The following is a 22,409-nucleotide window of genomic DNA, read 5'->3' on the forward strand; positions in this document are numbered from 1 at the left end:
TACGGTTCAACATTCCATTAATAATAATATCTGATCTGTGAACACCATAAGCTTATTTATACTGTATTACAATATATGATGTATGAATACATCGTGTGGTTCAAAAAGATTTCATGATTAAAAACAAACACATGGAATAGTCATTCTGTTATTCTAAGTACGTTTTATCTTATGGAATATTATCAGATTTTATTTATGTTTGTATAGAAAATAGAAAAACTGCAGGAATAGTGTAGTATTCATAGATTAAATGTTGCTTTAACATTTGTATTTCAGTATAAATAAAAGTATAATTATGTATTTTCATATTTTTCCTCACCATGTTGAATGTTTGTAATCTTTATACAATTTTGAAATCATGGTTATTGACATATAGGTGGAACCATAGCTGTGTGGTTAAAAAGCTTGTTTTGCAACCATACTAATTCAGGTTCAGTCCCACTGCATGGCATCTTGGGCATTTGTCTTCTTACTATAGACCTGAGTTGATACATGCCTTGTGAATGAATTTGACAGGTGGAAATTGTGTGGAAGCCCATATATATATATATATGTATGTATATGCCTGTGTGTGTATGTGTTTTTGGATCTGTTTTTGTCACCCTGTGAACACTTGACAACAGGTGTTGCTTTGTTTATATTCCCAAACTTGGTGATTCAACAAACGTGACCAATAGAATAAATACCAGCCTTTAAAATAAAGTACCTAGATCAATTTGTTTGAATAAAACCCTCCAAGTCAGTGTTCCAGCATGGCTGCAGTCCAATGACTGATACATTTAGACTTCTAAGTATGGTTATGTTTAACCTGAAAACTGCATGTGTACACATGTACAAATGCATGCACATATGCAGACACTCATGTATGATTTCCTTTTTAAATCCTATAAAGTCTTATTAACCCTACCTTTTAAATTCTATTTATGACTTTCAGGCAGTTCCTGAGGCCAAAAATATTGTTTAGCCATGCACCCCATATGTAGCAAGTAGTTTATATTTTGATGTTAAATCTGCATGTATTTTCATTTTGTGGAAACAAATGAAAAAATATATGGATTATTTTCTTTTAACATCTCAAAACACAGTATGTAAATATTTATGTCTGTGTACATTGTATGTGTATACATGTGTTTGTTTATGTGTGTGTGTGTGTCATTGTTATCATTTTTACTTCCTTTTTCCATGCAGGCATGGCTTGGAGGAGTCTCAATGCCCAAAGTAGTTCTTATTCAGAGTTACTGCCCTTCTTACTTGCACATCTGTGTGCTGTGTGGATGGATGGATGGATCTTTGTTGGTACTAATAAGTATTCTGTTATTCAATCAACTGATTACCTGCTTATTGAATTTGAATGTTAGTGGATGAGCATTGCACAAGATATATGTCACCATGATATGATTCCCAGTTGGAATCAACATGACACAGTGTGTGACAAGGCTGTGCCTTTAAATTACATGTGTAGTCCATCTGATGAGCTTCTATATAGTTTTTGTTGACTCAATTTTACTTGCAAAATATTGGTTAACTCAAGCAAAAGAAAATGACAAGATATCATGTGTATATGCACACTCTCAGTTATATATCAGAAGGGGCATTTTGCTAATAAAAACACACACTGGTTGTTGTTCATTTCTTTATTGTTAATTAGTTAATTAATTGTTGGTTTGCTAAGGTCTCTCACCACACAATTGTGATCTTTTCAATATCCTGACAGTTTAAGAAGCCACCTACCATGAAACTTCAAAATAACCCTTGTCCCCTTATATATGTGTGGGATACATGTGTCTGTGTTGTACACACATACACACACATGTATATATAATTTTTATTAGTGGAAATTGAAGTAGATAAAGTAATAATAGGTAAATATTGGGTTAAAACCTCTTTTGGATAGAAAATGAGAAATGAGAAAAGGCTGCCCATGAGATTTGAACCCACATCTTCTGTGGACATGACAGATATTCTACAATTGGACCAAAGCAACTCTTATGGATGATAGGGGAGAAGATGTACGGAATATGAAGGTCTTCTTGCATTTTCTCCTGCCAGCTGGTGTGCTGAGTGATTAAAATAAAATACCAGAGCCATTGCTTTAGGGCTTTCCAAGCCTATCAGGAATTTCGTCAGGTCGTATCGGACTCAATTTTTTTATCTTGGTAACACGAGGCAAGATTTGAACTTAGAATCCACAGCACCAAACCAAATACTACAAGGCATACCACTTGATGTTCTAACAATCCTGCTAATCCATCACCTGAGACTATTTTATCTACACTAAAAAAGATGAATGACAAAGTTTACTTCGTTGGCATTTGAACTCCGAGTGAAGAGAAGCTGAACAAATATTGCACAGTATTCAATCCAATATTCTATTAAGTCCACAACTGACCACGTTTGTATGTGTGTGTATGTATGTGTTCGTGTATGTGTGTGTGTTGTGTGTAGATAGTGTCAGTGTGTATGCACCCTTCTCTCCATATATACGTGTGTGTATAGTAAGCTCAACTAACACGCATAGACATACATTGAAACCTATCAATATATTTCATAAACACTTGTTGTTCAAGATAAACATGTTTTGATGTTTGTTGTTGAACAGGAAAAAAATATACAAAACAAACCATCTTTTACATCGTTCTTTCTCTTTCTACACAAAATTTTCCATTTATCTTTTATTCTTTACATTTTTATTTGATTAGAACTGGTGCCATCCATGTTGGAGACAAGCTTCTGGCAATTAATGGCAACACAACCAGAGGATGTAATTTGTCTGAAGCTATAAACATGTTGCAGCTTGCTGGAGATTTAGTGACGTTAAAAATCTCTCGAACTGTAGAAAAAAGTAAGTGAAGAAATAGGTCTTTTTTTTTCTCTTTCTTTTTCGATACTAGTATCAATATGTAGTGGAACTTCTGGGTGGTGAATTAGTTGGTTAGTTAGCATCTATTTATTCCATTCCATGTGCTTCATTCTAGTCTATTATAATGCCAGTCCAGGACTCTAGGTAGTAATATATCACTGTATTATACCAGTTAAAGAAAAGATAAATAGCTGAAGAGTTTAATAGTTCTTATATAAAAATGTCTCTATGCAAGCATCATTTGAGAATGTTTGAGGAATTCTTATATATTTCCATATATTATTTTGATTTTGTATTTGGTTTGTAAGATTCTTGATGTGAACTTATGCATTGAGACATATTCTGTTGTATCACAGGAGGGCCATTATTATGCCAATAATAACACACACACTGGTTGTGTTTCACTTCTTTATTTTTACTTATCAATTGGTTAAATATTTAACCAATTAACTAATCGATTGTTTGATTAGTCATTCAGTCAGTTAGTCAATCAATTAGCTAAGTCTGTCAAAGTCCTTTCATCATTTGCAACCTTATAAATGATATGCTTTCTCTAAACCAGATCAACTTCAGGTCAATCTGTTTCAGGCAGGCAAATATATTTATCATAGAAAGAGTAGACAGATCTTTGGAAGTTGAGTCTGTGATACTTGTCTGATTCTTTATTGAGTTGTTTCCTTTAGTTTACTCCTCATACTTGCAATTCCTGTAAAGAGTTAAACATGTTGAAGAAGGATTGATTGTGTTTACAGTTTGATTGTATTACAATAAATCATGAGATGTTGTCTTAAATGTGCAAGAATGGCTATGCGGTTAAAAAGCTTGCTTTGTAACCACATGGTCTCCGGTACAGGCCCACTGTGTGATACCTTGGGATAGTGCTGTTTACCATAACCTTTGGCCAACCAAAACCTTGTGAGTGAATTCGGTAGACAGAAACTGCATCGAAGCCTATCATGTGTGTGTGAGCATGCATCTTGGTATTTGTCTCCCACCACCACTTGGCAACTGATGTTGGTTTGTTTACATCCCTGGAACGTAGTGTTTCAGCAAAAGAGGCCTGTAGAATAAGCGCCAGACAGTATTCCCACTATTCAGTATCACACAGTATTCCCACTATAACAGGAATAGGTTGGACGTCATCCCTGCTGGATTCCTGGTAGAGTAGGTAATGAATAACATGTGTAGTAAAAGAATATGGAACTATTTTTATGCTCAGGAGCGCAAGTGGAGGGTAAAGTTAGACACAAGGGCCCAGGTCTGAGAAAGCCAGAAAATAAATACAAGGATCGAGTTGTTTATCTGAATACTTCAAGGCAGTGCCCCAGCATGGCCACGATCCAATGACAGACAGATAAAAGATAAAAGGTTAATATAATAAAGAATTTCTGTGCATGGGTTTTCATTTATATTTTCGTAAAAATTCTGTACATTAAACTTAGCATTTTTGCATTCATCTTTTTTAAATATCTTATTACTTTTAATTCTTACTTATATATTTATCTATCTATTATTTTAAAGCTACAACAAAGAAAAGGTTTGAAAATGGCAAGAGAGGTTATTCCGTAAGTATTTTTGATTTACAGTTATTTTACTTCGAAAAGTATCCCTTCTTTAATTGTGAATGAAACGTGTTAAGAAATACAGGGTTTTACAGTTCCCTGAACAATATGGAGGTTTCTGCTGGCAGAATTATTAAAGCATTGGTCAAAATGCTTGCAATATTTCTTTTGGCTCTTTAAGTTCTTGGGGTCAATAGAATAGAGTTCCAGTCAGATAGAAGGGTTGATGTTATCAACTTACCCCTCTTCTTAAAGTCGCTGACCTCATGTCAAAGTTTGAAACCATGAGGCAACAAGCTAACAGAATTATTACCACATTAGACAAAATGCCTTGTGGTATTACTTTCGGCTCTGTATCATCTGGGTTCAAATCCCAGTGGGGTCAGCTTTGTTTTATATCTTTTCAGGATCGACGAAATAAAATACCAGTCAAGAAGCAGGGTTGATGGTATTAACTGACTCCCTCCCCTCAAACCTACTGGCAATCTTGTGTCAAATTTTGAAACGGTAGAGCTGTGAGCTGACAGAATTACTGGTGCATTGGACATAATAATGCCTTGTTGTCTTTCTTTTGGCACTTTACATTCTAGGATCAAATCCCATTGAGGTCAACTTTCCTTTTCATTTATTTGAAATCCATGAAATAAAGTGTATCATGTATTGGGATCTATGTAATTGACTAACCACCTCCTCCTAAAAATTGCTAGCCTTGCGCCAAAATTTGAAACAATCATTATTAAGGTAGCAAGGTGGCGGAATTGTTAAGACACCGGACGAAATGCTTAATGGCATTTTGTCTGTCTTTACATTCTGAGTCCAAATTTTGCTGCAGTTGACTTCACCTTTCAGTCTTTTGGGGATTGATAAAATATGTACCAGTTAAGTATTGAGGCTGATGTAATCGACTAGCCCCCTCCCTTGAAATTTCAGGCTTTGATCATTATTATTATTATTATTATTATTATTATTATTATTATTATTATTATCATTACTATTATTATTATTATTATTATTATTATTATCATTACTATTATTATTATTATTATTATTATTATCATTACTATTATTATTATTATTATTACTAAGGCAGTGAGCTGGCAGAATTGTTAACATGCCTGGAAAAATGCTTATCTGCATCTTGTCATCTTCACGTTCTGAGTTCAAATTCCGCCGGGGTCGACTTTGCCTTTCATCCTTTCGGGGTTAGGGTTAGGGTTAGGGTTAGGGTTAGTTCCCCCCCCCAAAAAAAAAATTTCAGGCCTTGTGCCTGCCTATAGTAGAAAGGATTATTATGATTATTATTATTATTATTATTATTATTATTAAGACTGCGAGCTGGTGGAATCATTGCTGCACTGGACAAAATGCTTAGCAGCATTTCCTCTGGACTTATGATACAAGTTCAAATGTTGCCGAGGTTATTTTGCCTTTCATCTTTTGTAAATAAGTACCAGTTGAGTACTGGGGCTGATGTAATCAACTTACTCTCACCCTTGAACTTGGTGGCCTTGTGCCAAAATTTGAAACCATCATCATCATCATCATCCTCGTCATTATTATTTTTATGACAAGCAGGTAGGAATGGTAGAATTGGTAGAGCAACAGACACCATCCTTTGCAGTATATAGTTATTTGTCTTTACATTCTGAATATGAATTTCACCAAAAGTTGACTTTGCGTTTTTGCCTTTTATGGGTTGAGAAAATAAGTACCAGACAAATACTATAGTCAATATCAACTGTCCTTTACTCACAAAATGTGTAGCCTTGTGCTTATATCATAAATCATCGTCATCCTCAGTGTCGTTATTAAGGTCGTTGCCAGTGCCGCTGGACTGGCTCCTGTGCAGGTGGCATGTAAAAAATACAATTTGAGCGTGGCCGTTGCCAGTACCGCCTGACTGGCCCTCGTGCCGGTGGCACGTAAAAGCACTCACTACACTCTCAGAGTGGTTGGCATTAGGAAGGGCATCCAGCTGTAGAAACTCTGCCAGATCAGATTGGAGCCTGGTGCAACCATCTGGCTCACCAGTCCTCAGTCAAATCGTCCAACCCCTGCTAGCCAGGAAAGTGGACGTTAAACGACGATGATTATTATTATTATTATTATTATTATTATTATTATTAAGGCAGAGAGTTGGCAGAATCATTAACATGCCAGACAAAATGCTTAGTGGCATTTCTTCCAGCTTTGCTTTCTGAGTTCAAATTCCGCCAAGGTTGACTTTGCCTTTCATCCTTTCGGTGTTTATAAAATGCGTACCAGTAAAATACCATGGCCAATGTAATCAACTTATCCCCTTCTCCGAAATTGCTGGCCTTGTACCAGAATTAGAGACCGTTGTTATTATTATTATATTAGAGCAGCAAACTGACAGAATCATTAGTACGCTGGCCAAAATGCTTAGCGGCATTTTGTCCATTGTAATGATCTGAGTTCAAATTCCACCACGGTTAACTTTACCTTTCATCCTTTCAAAGTTGCTAAAATTAAGTACCACTTAAGTACTGAAATCAACATAATTGACTAACCCATTCACCCTTAGATTTTCAGGTCTTGTACCTAAATTACTAACAACTATTATCATAAAAGTAATGGATGGCAGAATTGCTGGCTCACTGGATGAAATGCCATGCAGTATTTCATTAGATTCTTTTTTACTCTTTTACTTGTTTCAGTCATTTGACTGTGGCCATGTTGGAGCACCGCCTTTAGTCAAGCAAATCGACCCCAGGACTTATTCTTTGTAAGCCTAGTACTTATTCTATCGATCTCTTTTTGCCGAACCGCTAAGTTGCGGGGACGTAAATACACCAGCATCGGTTGTCAAGCGATGGTGGGGGGACAAACACAGACACACAAACACACATACATATATACGACGGGCTTCTTTCAGTTTCCGTCTACCAAATCCACTCACAAGGCTTTGGTCGGCCCGAGGCTATAGTAGAAGACACTTGCCCAAGGTGCCATGCAGTGGGACTGAACCTGGAACCATGTGGTTGGTAAGCAAGCTACTTACCACACAGGCACTCCTGCGCCTTCAACTTCTGAGATTAAATCTCACCAAGGTCAGCTTTACCGTTCATCCTTCCAGGATCAGTAAATTGAACTACCACTCAATGTACTGGACTTCATATAATTGATTACACTTTACTCCAAAATGTTTGGCTAAGTACATCATTATAATTTTAAATGTCTGCTTTACCATGTGTGCATGGGTTGGACAGTTTATTGAAACAGATTTTCTGTGGCCAGATGCTCTTCCTATTACTGATCCTTACCTCTTTCCAAGCAAAACAATATTTCCCCATGCCCAAACATGTTTTTGCACAGTATTGGAAATGAATGACATTCATTTACAACAATCATATGAGGATTAGACAAGAAGACACAAATACTCTCTCTAATCTCAGACTAAATCCTATCAAATATTAAGTTTTGGCTTTTTATATTCTCAGTTCAAATTCTGCAAAAGCTAACTTTCCTTTTCATGCTTCTAGGTTTAAGACTGATACAATAAAAACATATCTTAAGCAAGTTAGAAACAGTTTTACTTTATTTTTATTGTGTTGATTCTATTTCTTCATATATTTTTCTATTTAAACTAAATTATTTTTCTTGTGACTCAAGTTTCATGCCACTGAAATCATCAGGCAAGAACTGTCTTCTTTCGGTATTCAGGTTGGTTTTATATACTTTGAAGCTGGTTTTTCCTTTTGTCTATGGCTATCTTTTTTTTAATTGGTTGGGTTCTAATGCTGTTTTGTTGTTGTTTTATTGAAATATTTTCTATAGTTGTTGTCATTTCATTTGTCAATTTATTGGTGGTTCTATTTTTTGTTGGTTGGCATCATTGTTGTATGTCTACGTTTTTTTTACCAAAATTATGCATCTGTAAATTTGTTTTTCTTGAATTATCTTTTTATTGTTTTCTATTGACTAATTCAGTCATCTTTTTCTTTCTGCTTGTCAACTGTATTCTTATATCTTGTTTTGTCAAAGTTGTTTATTTGTTTATCATTTATTTATTGGCCAATTCAATAGTCATTCTCTATCTGCTTGTTAATTATGTAATTAATATCCTGTTTTGTGAAATTGTCTGCTTTGAAGTCTGTCAACATTATAACTTCTAATTTTATATATAAAGTTACGAAAATTGTTTTTGATATATTCTGTAAGGAGTTTATATTTGTTATGTGGTGTCTTTAAACTGTTGTTCTTTTCTATGATCTAATTTGCTGATTACTTTGTTTCATTGATCTGTTGGTGTTGGCAGTTTTGAGTTCCACTGCTATTTTCACTGACATTATTTAATAGGTTGTTTACCCTGTTTGCAGTTCAGACAAGTCTTAAAAAGGGAATTTATTCTGGTGCCTGCAGTGGGACATCCTCTCAGTTCTTCTGTTGAGCAAGCTTATTTCGTGCATAATTGTAATGTTTTTCTGTTTCATGGTGGCGTATCTAAGAACCATTTGTGTATTAAAAGGCATGTCTATTATTGCCAACTTTATATTATCCTCCCTTAGTCCCAAACGTTCTTTGATGAATAGATGGCAGGAGTGATGAATGGACTGACCAACCAACAGATGCATGAATGGGAGCGCACAAACATGCACACAAATGCTGAAGAGAAGTTCATTCTCTAACCTAATTATCTCTATATGTGTGTACTTAGATCAAGGAAAAGTGATGGCCTGTTCATCTACATTTATATAGTTTCAACAGTCAGTTGTGATAGACATAGCTAGCACCAGATATTAACACTTTTGATACCAACCTGCCTGAGACAGCCTTTGATTCTATTATACAAAACTCTTTCTATATATTTATATGTAAATGTAGTGAATTGCTTCAAATACTTGATTATTTAAAAAAATTAACTAAAGCCTATAGAGAGTATTTATTTCCTTAGAAATGTGGTCCCAAAAGAGTCAAACCCATGATAATTTGTAAATATTAAGTACTGTTTGTTGAGATCAAGTATTCTGAAGTAAAAATCATTTTTAAATAATGATATTCACTTTTGTCTTTATCTTCATTCGGTACTAAATCACTTCAAATTTCTTTCAGCAAGCGTCACCACTGCGCCACCAAGTAACTGTGAGTGTATCAATGGTTTATGATTTTGGGTTCTTTGTTTTGTTTTGTATTTCTTCTTTTACCAAGAAGCTCATGGCTTAACAGTTTCCCCCATCCCTCTATTGATACAAACTACTATATTTCAAATTATGTATGATTTTTTTTCATTCCCCTGGCTTGTATCTTCAAATGTGCTCTCCATCTTATCGTGCTTAATTATATTCTTCAAAATGCTTACATTTCTACCATGTGATATTCATTGCAGTTGCAATAGCTATAACAGGAATATATTGGTAGTAGTAGTAGTGTGTGTGGTGGCACTGATCCATTGCTCTACAAGAATTTTATCCACCTTTAGAAACTAAAATTTGGTAAATTTTTGGCAATGATTTGCTAATACTGACGGCTAATTTGGGTCTATTTCCATAAAGTTCAGTATTCATCATGTTAGACTGACAAAAATGTTTCTATCAGTATTTTCTCCCAATCCATTTTAGGATGGTGTTCCTAATTCAGAAAGCCATTGATATCACCTAAATCTCATAACTCCTTGGACTTCTGGCTCACCATTAAAGATTTTGTCTTCATGTAGCATAATTAGAATATCTGCTTCTTAGCTTGTGTGTGTGTGTGTGAGTGAGACATAGTTATTTGTGAATTTGAAGTTGGTACCCTGCTCATCGGTGGTCTCACTGTTTACAACAGCAATAACCTTCACTAACCTATAGTGAATATCTACACAGGTAGATAGAGCTATTTGACAGCATACACGACCATTTTTGGGGGCAAATATTTTGCTTCAGGCTATATTATTGTGCCAGTGAAGCATCATATTAAGTTGTAAAAAAAGGAGAAAATGAATGGTTTAAAAATAATGCATTCATAAGCAATGGACATACTGAAGACAGGTTGAAGATAACTCAAAAGTAGATCCAACATCCCAATCAATGGTTCACTGTATTGTTGAAGGTGTGACAAGAGGTATTTGTGCATTCAGCTTTTGATCTTGAGAGCTATTTCTTAGACTAAGTTCAGTTAGGTAAGTGTGCAATTTAAGGCATTCTTCCAGGATAGACATATATAGATTTAGCACTGCTAGATTTAGACATCATCTCATCCTAAACTATAACCCTTAGGTGTTCCTTGTTAAAAAAAAAAAATAGACCAAAAGGTCTCCCAAGATTTAAAAACATGTGCTTTTCAATTATTTTGAAGCCTTTATGATTTGTAAGGCCCTAAACCAAAGTTTGTTTAGCATATTCTTAAACCCAGCACTAATTCTATGATGTTTCTGATTGTTGATAAAGAAAATTCTCTACAATCATTCATAAACCACAATTTCCTGAATAAGCTACCATATATAAGTCATAATAATTTCCAGAATATTTTTACTCTGAAAGTATATAAATACAGTCGTTTTGAATTTACTATTGCTTTATTTGAAGTAGAATATAAACAAAAAATAAACATTCATAGAATCTTTTTGTCTCAACTAAGTTTTATTTTTAATTAAAAATTCTTCTATTTTACATAAATAGCTCTAATATTGACATACTCTATGCAATAAATCACTCTGAGTAATTTTAGTATCACATTTTTATTGCGTGTCAGCAGTTTGCATGCGATAAAAACATATCTCTCAAGTAACAAGAGTAAAATTAAGACAACAGACATTGATATTGTTAAATAAACAAGGAAAACAATTAAAACCTTGTGTGTGTACACGTGGGTGTAAATATATATATATATATATTTATATATATATATATATATATATATATATATATATATGTATATATATATATATGGGTGCAGGCATGGACATATGATTAAGAAATTCATTTTGATACCATGTGGTTTAGTGTTCATTTCGACTGCATGGACACTGTCAGCTATTTTCTATGATAGATATTGGTTGAGTTGACCAATGCCATGTATAAAATTTGATCAACAGAAACTAGAGGTTCATTGTATATATATATGTACATATGAGCATATGTGTGTGCATATATACACATACACACACATATATGGCTCATGTCAACACAAAGGAGATACACATTTAAAAATTATATTACAATTAATAAGAGGAATGACCACTAAAGTGGATTCCTATATACTAAACATAGACGTCAAATCGCCTTACCACAAAGAGTATGTTCTCAAGAAAAAATCTCAGCAAACACCAGAATGTAAAAATAAGCAAGACATTTTTCTTGCTTATTTATACATTCTGGTGTTTGCTGAGATTTTTTTCTTGAGAACACACTCTTTGTGGTAAGGCGATTTGACGTCTATGTTTAGCATATAGGAATCCACTTTAGTGGTCATTCCTCTTATTAATTGTATATATATATATATATATATATATATGATAGATAGATAGATGAACAGAAAGATAGATATATGTGTATCTCCTTTGTGTTGACCTGAGCCCATTAATTGAAAACAAGTTATCACCATGGCTATGATGCTCCCCAACTACTTTTACTCATGATCAGAGATGCACATATCATCAGCCACCAAGGGACATGCTCAACTGGTGAAGGTCAAACAACTGACAAGCAAATCTGTGGTACTGAGCAGAATATTTGCTGTTGCCCATCTTTTATACCAAAACAAAACAATGTACATAATAACACTTCCAATCAATCAAGATCAGAAGCCATGAGACCCACTGCCTGGTACTACACCAGGGCATTATTATTATTATTATTATTATTATTATTATTATTATTATTATTATTATTATTTGGCAAGCTGGCAGAATCATTAGCATAACAAGTGAAATGCTTAGTGGCATTTTGTCCGTCTTTACTTTCTAAGTTCAAATTCCACCAGGATTGACTTCGCCTTTCATCCTGTCGGGGTTGATAAATTAGTGAAATACAGGGGTCGATGTAATTAACTAGTCCCCTTCCCCAAATTCCAGGCCTTGTGCCTATAGTAGAAAGGATTATTACTATTTTTATTTCTTTTTATGGCATGTTTTGTCGGGACTCCTGGAGTCTTACATGCATAGTGGGCTAGCTATCTAATACTTTCCTGATTATTTTGGCCACGCCAAAGAGGCAAACCTTTTGTAATAGTTCTACTGGGCACTCTATTCCAGTTTCCTTTATATTCACCTTCTTCATTTTCCATAGCCAGGCTATTTCATATTTAAGAGGGTTGTATTTATCTATGTTTTTGCCTTCCTTCTTGACTATTTGTGGGTCAAAGGGGCATGAAACATCAACTATATAGCATATGTGGTGCATCTTATCCACCACCACTTGGTCTGGTCTGTTATGCTCTAGCACCTGATCTGTTTGTATTAGGAATTCTCCGAGCCTGCCACTCTCTGCGGCTTGTGCTCACACCATGTCTTGCCTCTCTCCAGCCCCCATGTTTCACACAGTTTCTAATGTAGCATTTTCACTACCTGATTATGTTACCACAACTTGTAGTGGTTTAGGGCAAGTCTAGGGCCTTGTGCCTGTTGTAGAAAGCATTATTATTATTATTATTATCATTATTATTGTTGTTATTGTTACTATTATTATTACTATATGTAATGTGCCTGTAGTTGCTTTCTTTTGTTCTTACTTATTGATACGCATACACATTTATTTATCTTTTTATATTCTATGCTCTACGAGACTCACTGTGACTACATATTACCATGAAATTTTGATGGACAGTTTTATTTCTAAATCACCTTAAAAGATGAAGTTTGTATCAAAGAATCAGGGACAGTCTCAGATGGTTTGGTATCAAAAGGATTAAAGACAAATATCTGTGATAGGCAGAGTTAATTTTATAACAACTAGACTAGTTGATCTAGCTAGTTTCTGTATATAAGAGTTTTCATAACTTTATACTTTTAACCAATTTAGTTCTTTATAATTTGACATAAAAAAAACATCATTTGTCATTGATTCCATTGGTATCTTACAGGTTTTCTTGCTATCCATTCTATAAATTTCATTTGTTGTCACAGATATATATATATATATATATATATATATATATATATATATATATGAGAATTTACGAAAAAAACAACAGACGAAACAGGTGCTGTAAACAACAAATGAATGTATTAGTATAACGCTCGGTAATAGAGAAAGTCTTTAACGTTTCGAGCCTACGCTCTTCAACTGAAAGGAACACAGAAAGAAACAAGGAGCGAAAAAAAAATATAAATGTAGTGGTCAACAATCTATCATGGCGAATATATATATATATATATATATATATATATATAACATTTATCTTTTTGTCTATTAGGACTATTTTGGCAATGTTTTATGGCCAAATACCTTTCCTGATGCTAACCATTTTGGTTATACCTTTGAACACCTGGAATATTGTAGGTGTGTCAGGTTTTTGAGGTCATTTCTATGAATTTAAAAAAAAAGACACTGGAAACAAACTGATACAAATAATCTTGAGAATTCTTTTATCAAACCTATTCAATGAATCTGCCATTAACACCAATAGCTGCTTCAATACACGAACAAATCAAATAGTCTTTATCACTTTTTTGGACATAGCGCTTTTTATGGGAGACTTGAGAGATTGTATAATGTTATGGGAGTGTCGATTGACCTCCGTCTTGACTATGCCCCTTATGTAATAGTCCAGTGGATTGAGGTCTGGTGAGTTAAGAGGCTGTGTCTGGGAGAACATGATCATGGAGATTGGCACATATCCACCTCGAATTGTCCTACCTTTATGAAATGGTGCAGTCTTGTTGGAAGACGTAAAGTCTTCTGTTCTATACTTTGTCTATCCAGGGCCTCATAACTTTTTCCAACATCTCTGTGTAAACAGTGACATTGACTGCTAAGCCCCATGCATGACTGTTGGAACCTCATTCAGGTCTCTTGCATAACCTTCTGTCATTCCTTTAGTTTACCTTTTGGTCCTGATTGAAGTTTTTCTTATCAGAGAAACACCAAAGCATTCCAGCCTCTTGCTGTTTAACGAGCGCTTTGCACAGCTTGAACAATTCACTCTTGTCACATCTGACATAGATTGAAACCTTTGCATCACATGAGTCTTGTATCGGATGTCCTCATGCACAAGTCTACCAAGGATGCATTCTGAGACCTTGAGGTCTTTCATAATGGCTCTGATTGACTTTCCCAGGCTTTATCAATTATTTCCTGGACTTTCTGCACAAAGTCACATGTTCGGATGCTATTAGAACCCTGTGCATGCATTTTGCGACTAGCTGCTGATATTGGATCCCTATCAGCAGCTTCCAGCTTCTTTCAAACTTTCACAATCCTTCTCTGTATTACTATGTGGCTATTTTGAGGCAATGATTACAGCGTGACTTTTTATTTGCTGAGTCAACCCAATATCTGACATTATTTAAAAAGTAACATTTAAAAAAATGTAAGAAGAAAGTTAGAGCTCTTGAAAGGGGTTTCCTAAAAGAAAATAATGCACCCTGTACGTGATGTTTCAACTAAACCCATATTTCAATGAGCTGGTCAAATACACTATTCAAACTGGTCAAAAACACTATTCAAACTGGTCAAAGTTTGGATAATGTATTCAGGAGTCTCACTATCATTTCGGTACAAGCATATCAAATATGAAGTTTAAATAATGTAGTAAACATACTTCCAAAAAATGATTTAACCTTTTTGCTATCAGAAACACACAGCCTTTGTTTCAGTTAATTTTGAAAATAGTGAAGAATTTGCTAAAATAACTGTCATAATTAAGTTGGTCTTTGGAACATGAATTAACATAAAATTTTCATGGAAGGTTTCAATTTTGATCTCTTTAAAACAGTAAGTTTGTGTCATAGAACCAGGAGTAGTCTCAATCAGGTTGGTATCAAAAGGGTATCACCAATGATTTAACAGAAGTTTTGAGGGATCTTCTTTGCAATCACCCTACCTGCTGAAATAGCAACGAATCTCCCAAAAATTACACCTTACATTTTAACAGGGAAAGACATTTTGGATAATGTGGTACTAGAACTACTGTCTGAATAAAAAAAAATAGGATCACTTTTGCTGAAATTCTTTTGATTATAGTCTGAGTAAATCAGAAAGACCTTGACTTTACTCAATGCAACAACATTTTAGATAACTACAGTTAAGATTTCAAGCACATTTTGACAAGATTTCAAATTATTGCCCACAGTGATACAGAGATAACTCTCCTTTTATGGTAACAAGGGACAATGAATTTAAAGCAAAGAAATAAAATATTACTTTTTGTTTTTTGATAATTTTTTTTTTTACAGTGTTCCTTCTCAATCTCCTTGTTCTGTAAATTTCTTTATGCAGATATTCTTCTTAGCAGAGAATACAGGTGTGTATGCCTGTGTGTGTATACATATACATATATATATATATATATATATATATACATACATACATACACACACACACATTCACACACAGAAATACACAGCCCTATCTATGCAGGTTTTCAAGGGGGTGGGTTTCCCCTCTTATGTACAGCTATCTTTAATGGTTGTTTTGTGCTTCAGCATCAACTTCCACCTCCTCCACCTCACCATCTTCGTCAGTTGTCACGACAGCCTGCTCGATGCCGCCGGCCAATCTCTTCGGCCTTGGCACTGACGTCGGCATCAGCAAGCCAGAGGAACAGTCGTGGTAGCCACTACAGACATTCGGATGAGACTTGTTCAGTCAATAGCTTCAAATACCAATCTTACCAAACCAACACAGAAAACAGACCAAAAGGTGTAAGCATTGGTAATCTTTAGCATATTGAGAATCTTCAGTAATTAGATGCTAAAAGACTGCTTCCATTGTTTTGTTCTCTAACATTTACTACACTCACATTTTGGACTTTGGCACCAGTAAATGACTTTGGATTTGCCCCTATTTTGCTGCCAAATTGTTCAATTGTTCATGTTTAGTCAATTAACCAAGTAATTAGTTTTTCTTCCTATGCTGGTTGGTTGTTTTTAATTTCTTTTTTAACTTTGCGCTGCATCCTTCACAAGAAAAAATAAAACAACTTGTATACTTCTTCTTAGCATGCATGTGATAATGTTACAGTTCCACATTAATAGATTGTGTATGTGTGTAATATATATATATATATATATATATATATATATATATATATATATATATATATATATATATATATTTAAAAATTTAAGGAATGGAGAAAACGCATGTTATAAATGCATACTTTATTCCGACATATGTTTCGAAGAATTACAATTTATGCGATCCATAGGAATCGGCGATGTTAAAAATGTAAACTTCTCCTCAGGGAAATGCATGGGAATCATCTTAAACGTAAGACATTATGACCGAGTATGATAACTATAGTTGGATAATGTTATGACGTGATTCATTTGAAAAAACCGTTAGAGATTTGAATTACGTCATAACATTATCCAACTATAGTTATCATACTCGGTCATAATGTCTTACGTTTAAGATGATTCCCATGCATTTCCCTGAGGAGAAGTTTACATTTTTAACATTGCCGATTCCTATGGATCGCATAAATTGTAATTCTTCGAAACATATGTCGGAATAAAGTATGCATTTATAACATGCGCTTTCTCCATTCCTTAAATTTTTAAATATACTCAAATACCCAAAATATCAAGGAGTTTCTGCCTCACCAACAGGAATTACACCACAGTTATTTTGTGATCTTTGCTACCTTGGTTTCTATTAACCCATTTATTCTATCAGAATTATTATTTATTAGGATAGAATAAATACATATTATAATTAAATATATATATATATATATATATATATATATATATATATATATATATATATATAATATTAGGGACAAAATCCAAAATTACAGGTAAAACTTCAATTAAAATCAATTTATAAAAAATTAAAATTAAATTGAGCTTTATAGATTATAATATATATAAAAATATATAGTTTTAGGGAAAAGAACCAAGTTTCAAGAACTCATCAATGAAAATCCACTATCACATATAGAAAAATTAATAATTAAAAGCACAATAAATAAGTATAATATAAAACAAAGTAAATATCATAAGATAAAGATAGTATCTTTATCTTATGATATTTACTTTGTTTTATATTATACTCATTTATTGTGCTTTTAATTATTAATTTTTCTATATGTGATAGTGGATTTTCATTGATGAGTTCTTGAAACTTGGTTCTTTTCCCTAAAACTATATATTTTTATATATATATATAATGTGTGATAATAGTTATCATGATGATGTCAAGAATATACATCTCATTGGTGTTGTGACTAGTGCATGTCTTGGTGGAGTCGAGAGAAGGAAAGACAAGTGGATAGGAATACTTGAATAAAACCGGCATGAACCCAGCCAGCTCCAAGAAGCTGATGTAGCGACAGAAAAGGCAGGCAGAGGAGACAGCATACTTATGGGCCGAAAGATGGAGGATATTTGTGAGTAACCTTATAGCTATTAGTGTACTGGCCCTTTTCTAGATGCTGTCGAGGAAGTTTGTATGCAACAGCAGTAGGACCATCTCAGATGTGAAACAAATATTCCATTGTGCATCTTGCAAGTGCGTTTTAGTGAACCAATGATTTTTAAGGACTGAAGCATCTTCTGGCTCTAAAGAGAAAAACCAGTTATTGGGATGCAATTCTAGCTTTGTAAATGATGTGCTTTTATTAAGAGATATCCTCAGTATTAGTGAAAACCGAGTGCTACTCATGATTAAATGGAGTGTGGTGGAATATTGTTTTCTTGATATGAGCAGCATATGTATTTTCTTGCTGTTGAGAGGAACAAGGCTGACATATCCCTTTGAAGGGTATACTTTCAAGGTCTTCGTATGTGCTAAGTCATGTGGTGTTCAAGATGTGAATGGATGATGTATGGTTAGCGAGTGTTAGAGAGGAATGGAAAGTTGAATCATTACATAAAACTGTGTGTCACTGAGTGTGGTTGCAAGTAAGACATTGAAGTATGAAGTATGGAAGTATGAAACTGGAGACAGAACCAGACCCCGAGGCATATCAGGGTTTATAGAATGAGCAACAGAATGAACTCCATCGTTACATCCGGTAATAATATATTTTGATGGGAAACTCATTTCAAGAGATGAGAGATGGATGGTGTCCTAAACAGGAAGTTTTGATTAGACATGATCAAAAGCTTTGCTGATGTTGAGGGCATCAACATTGCTTTCACCACATTCCTCCACAATGAGAGCTCACTACTGCATAAGCCACATATAGAGATATGTAGATCACTAGTGAATTTGGCTTTACAGAAACCATACTGGTAGTTATTAATGAGAGAGAGACTCAAGGCAGTAGAGGACATCTTTAATGGCTGTCTCCATTCGCTTAGATCTGTTAGAATTGAATGCAATTGGGTGATAGTTGGCAGGGTCAGAGAGGTAGTTTTTCATGGAGATGTGATACAGTGTAGCATGTTCCCAAATATCTGGGTAGATCCTAGTAAAGAGAGATATATTGAAATGGTCGATAAGTATAGGGGCTAGCTGTAGGCACAGTGTGTAAAGTGGATGGACGAGACACCATCAGGACTGGTGGTCTTGTCTTGAAGTGACCAAAATTACTTTCATACTTTGTGTGTGTGTGCAAAGGGATAGAACTGAAGGAGTACAACAGTATGGAATTGCCTCCAGGCCATTTGCCAAGTGTGTACGATAGGGAGTCAGTTGCAAAGCAGGCAGCAAAGGTGAAAGCTTTCTCTGCTGAAAAACTACATACAGAAGCATCATTGTCATGAAATTGAAGGAAAGAGAACTCTGCAACACTGACAGGAATCTTGTTTTGGCTCGGGACCAAAATGATTATTGGAGCCTAGAAGGTGGGACAACTTAAGAGTTGTTTAATGCACATATATGTGTATGCAAGCATGCACGCACACACATGCACACGCACACACACGCACACACACTCTCTCTCTCTCACACTCACTCACTCACTCACTCACTGACAGCTTCTTTTCAGTTTCTGAATATCAAATTCACTCACAAGGTTTTGATTGGTACTTACCAAAGATGTCACACCATTGAATTGATGCTGAAACCATATGGTTGGGAAGTGAAATTCTCAACTACACAGTCATAAGATATATGATGATATATATATATATATATATATATATATATATATATATATATATATATATATATACATATACATATATATATATATATATATATATATATATATAGTACACTCTCGGAGTTGTTGGCGTTAGGAAGGGCATCCAGCTGTAGAAACTCTGCCAGATCAGGTTGGAGCCCGGTGCAGCCATCTGGTTCGCCAGTCCTCAGTCAAATCGTCCAACCCATGCTAGCATGGAAAGTGGATGTTAAACGATGATGATGATGATGATGATATATATGTGTGTGTGTATGTAACTATATGCCTGTTTTATATTAGTCTTTTCATGCTGTCATGGGTTAGAAGAATACCTATTGTGGTATTGTTTGAAGAGCCAAATGCCCTTCCTGCAACCAACACTGAACAGTTTTTCAATTAAGGGATTTTTCTTTCCACTTAGCTTTGAAATCAGTGAGCTTATGGATGATCAGGGTAATTGTTACAAACAACAAGTTAGCAGCTCAATGCTTTTTGCCATACAGGATACAAACATTGACATAACCTTACTCATGTGCACACACACTCACACAAAGAAGTTTGCCTTAATAGCCATATGGTTTCAGATTGAAACTCATTGTGCATTACTTTGGGCGAGTGTCTTCTGCTATAGTTAGGTCAGGTAAAGCCTTGAGAGTGGATTTGGTAGTTGAAAAGTGAAAGACGCTCATTGTATGTACGTTTATCTGTTTGTGCATATGTGTGTGTGAGGATTTATGACTCATTGTCATGACATGAGGCGCTAGTTGTAAACAACTGGCACTATCATACATGTGGTGTTTCATTTGCAGTCTTCTATGAAATCATGCCAGGCTATTATGCTGTTCATCTTTGTAGAAGAACCAGATCAGGTATGGAGACATGCATTAGTGCAGTGTACTGCGGAATCTACCATTTGTCAGTATTTGCTAGGGTTATCCTGGGCAACTCTTTGAGTAGTGTTCTCATTGGTCCTTGTCACTGCAAGATACTTCCTCATCCCACATGACCATGTGGTTTGTGAATAAGCAACATGAGCAATCACCCTAGCTGGATCCTCAGAGGAGAGGAAAACATGGGAAATATTACCTTATATGGAAATAGGTTGGTGACAAGAAGGGCATCTGGTAGTAGAAAATCTACCTCAAGAAATTTCATTTGATCCATGCAGACATGGAAAAATGGATGTTAAGATGAGTGTGTGTGTATATGTATTACATCCACATATATATACACACACATGTAACATCAGGTGGGAGTTTGTATGTATTTAAACACACACACACACACACACACACACACACACACACACACACACACACACGAGCAGTATCAAATAAGAAAATAGTTCACAAATGTTAGTTCACATCAGTTGTAGTTATTCCTTAACCAAAGATGTGGTGGCAGAACAATCATTGCTTAAATGGCTGCCTGGATGCTTGCTGAAGAAAACTTCTCTCCTCCTAATTGTGTGGCAGGACCCACAGGAACCACACTCATCTCTTCCATTGAATGGATAATAACATTTATGTATACGTTTTTATTTTATGAGAGAGAGAGAGAGAGAGAGGTGGAACAGAGGTATGGATGTAATTAAAAAGTAATCACTAGTAAACAATATAAATAACAAAATCTAAAGGTTTCCTTGACAGAAAGGAAACTCCACTCCACACACAGTACACTCTCATTCTCTCTCTCTTTCTTTCTCTCTCTCACATACACATACACACACACACGTAATATTAATTTATATTAATGAATATGAGATAATTATTACTGCTAATATGCTGTCATTCTGAAATTGTATCTTTAATCTGCTCCATATCTTCTGACCAAATAATACTTTACATCTAGCCAATCAGCATGCTCCTTTTTACCTCTCACTTTTATGTAAACACCATCTGCATTCAACTAGATTGAGACATGTTTGTTTATATAATAGTGGTTAGATTAGATTAGCATTAACTAATGCCAATCCAATCAAACTTCAAGAATTTTGCTATCATGTTTTATTAAGAACTATTTCAATAAATTTTGCTTTCATGCTCTGTTACATGTGTAAACAAAAAATGTGGCACTTTTCATCAGGGGTCTTGTAGCATATTGTCGTATTGCCTACTCTGTTGGAAAAGTCCAGAAAATTACCACATTTACAACAGTAAATCTCATAAAATTATAAAATATTTTGATGTATCATTGCTAAATCACAAACAAATTATTTAGGCAAAAATAACTCACCAGAGACATATATTAATAGAGATTTAATATACATATACTATATTGAAAATAAAATTTCTAAATTCAATCTTAAGAATTTCTAATTGAGGATTTTATTAAGGAAACTATTAGATACATACTGTGGTGGACTGGGTCTAAAAATATTGGTTGCCAGAAGACTAAGGGGGACCACCCATAACTACAATGCTATCATTTAATTTTTTTTTTTTTTTTTAAAGTATTCTTTTGAACTGTCTACAAACACAGCCAGGCTGAAATAATTAATGCTTTCTTCTAGGAGTGAATAAAAAATTCTCAAACTTGAGGGGATGGGCCTCTTAAATACTAACATGGACCCCCATATATGGATTCTAATGGCTCAGGGGCCCACTTGCCATTGAGCAAGCTTGCAACCTGGCCAGTCTGCCACTGGATACATATTCCTGATTATCAGGAAATACAGATTTAATTTCATTAGTTTTGCATCCAATTTACTGAAGAGAATGCTGTAAAAATATTATCAGCCAAGATATATTTATATATATATATATAACAATTACAGCATGGACGCATATTAGCCATTCAAAGACTTAATT

The 22,409-nt window shown here is 34.6% G+C and overlaps 1 protein-coding gene across 14 annotated transcripts in view; it reads left to right on the top strand.

Moving 5' to 3' along the window:
- The window catches only part of LOC106884182 (glutamate receptor-interacting protein 1), a 542,605-nt gene that overhangs the window by 502,633 nt on the left and 17,563 nt on the right, over positions 1–22,409 (top strand). For 4 of the 14 annotated variants that reach the window (XM_089349512.1, XM_089349553.1, XM_089349526.1 and 1 more), the window contains 2 exons: positions 2,700–2,842; positions 4,382–4,425. In XM_089349512.1, the coding sequence (XP_089205638.1) occupies positions 2,700–2,842; positions 4,382–4,425 (187 nt within the window). Of the gene's footprint in view, positions 1–2,699; positions 2,843–4,381; positions 4,426–8,055; positions 8,107–9,495; positions 9,526–16,006; positions 16,226–22,409 lie in introns of all 14 variants that reach the window. The other 10 variants (XM_089349488.1, XM_089349474.1, XM_089349485.1 and 7 more) reach the window with 4 other exon arrangements.

This window comes from Octopus bimaculoides, chromosome 1, assembly GCF_046866305.1.
Source record: "Octopus bimaculoides isolate indiv1 chromosome 1, ASM4686630v1, whole genome shotgun sequence".
NCBI classification, from domain to species: Eukaryota; Metazoa; Mollusca; class Cephalopoda; order Octopoda; family Octopodidae; genus Octopus; species Octopus bimaculoides.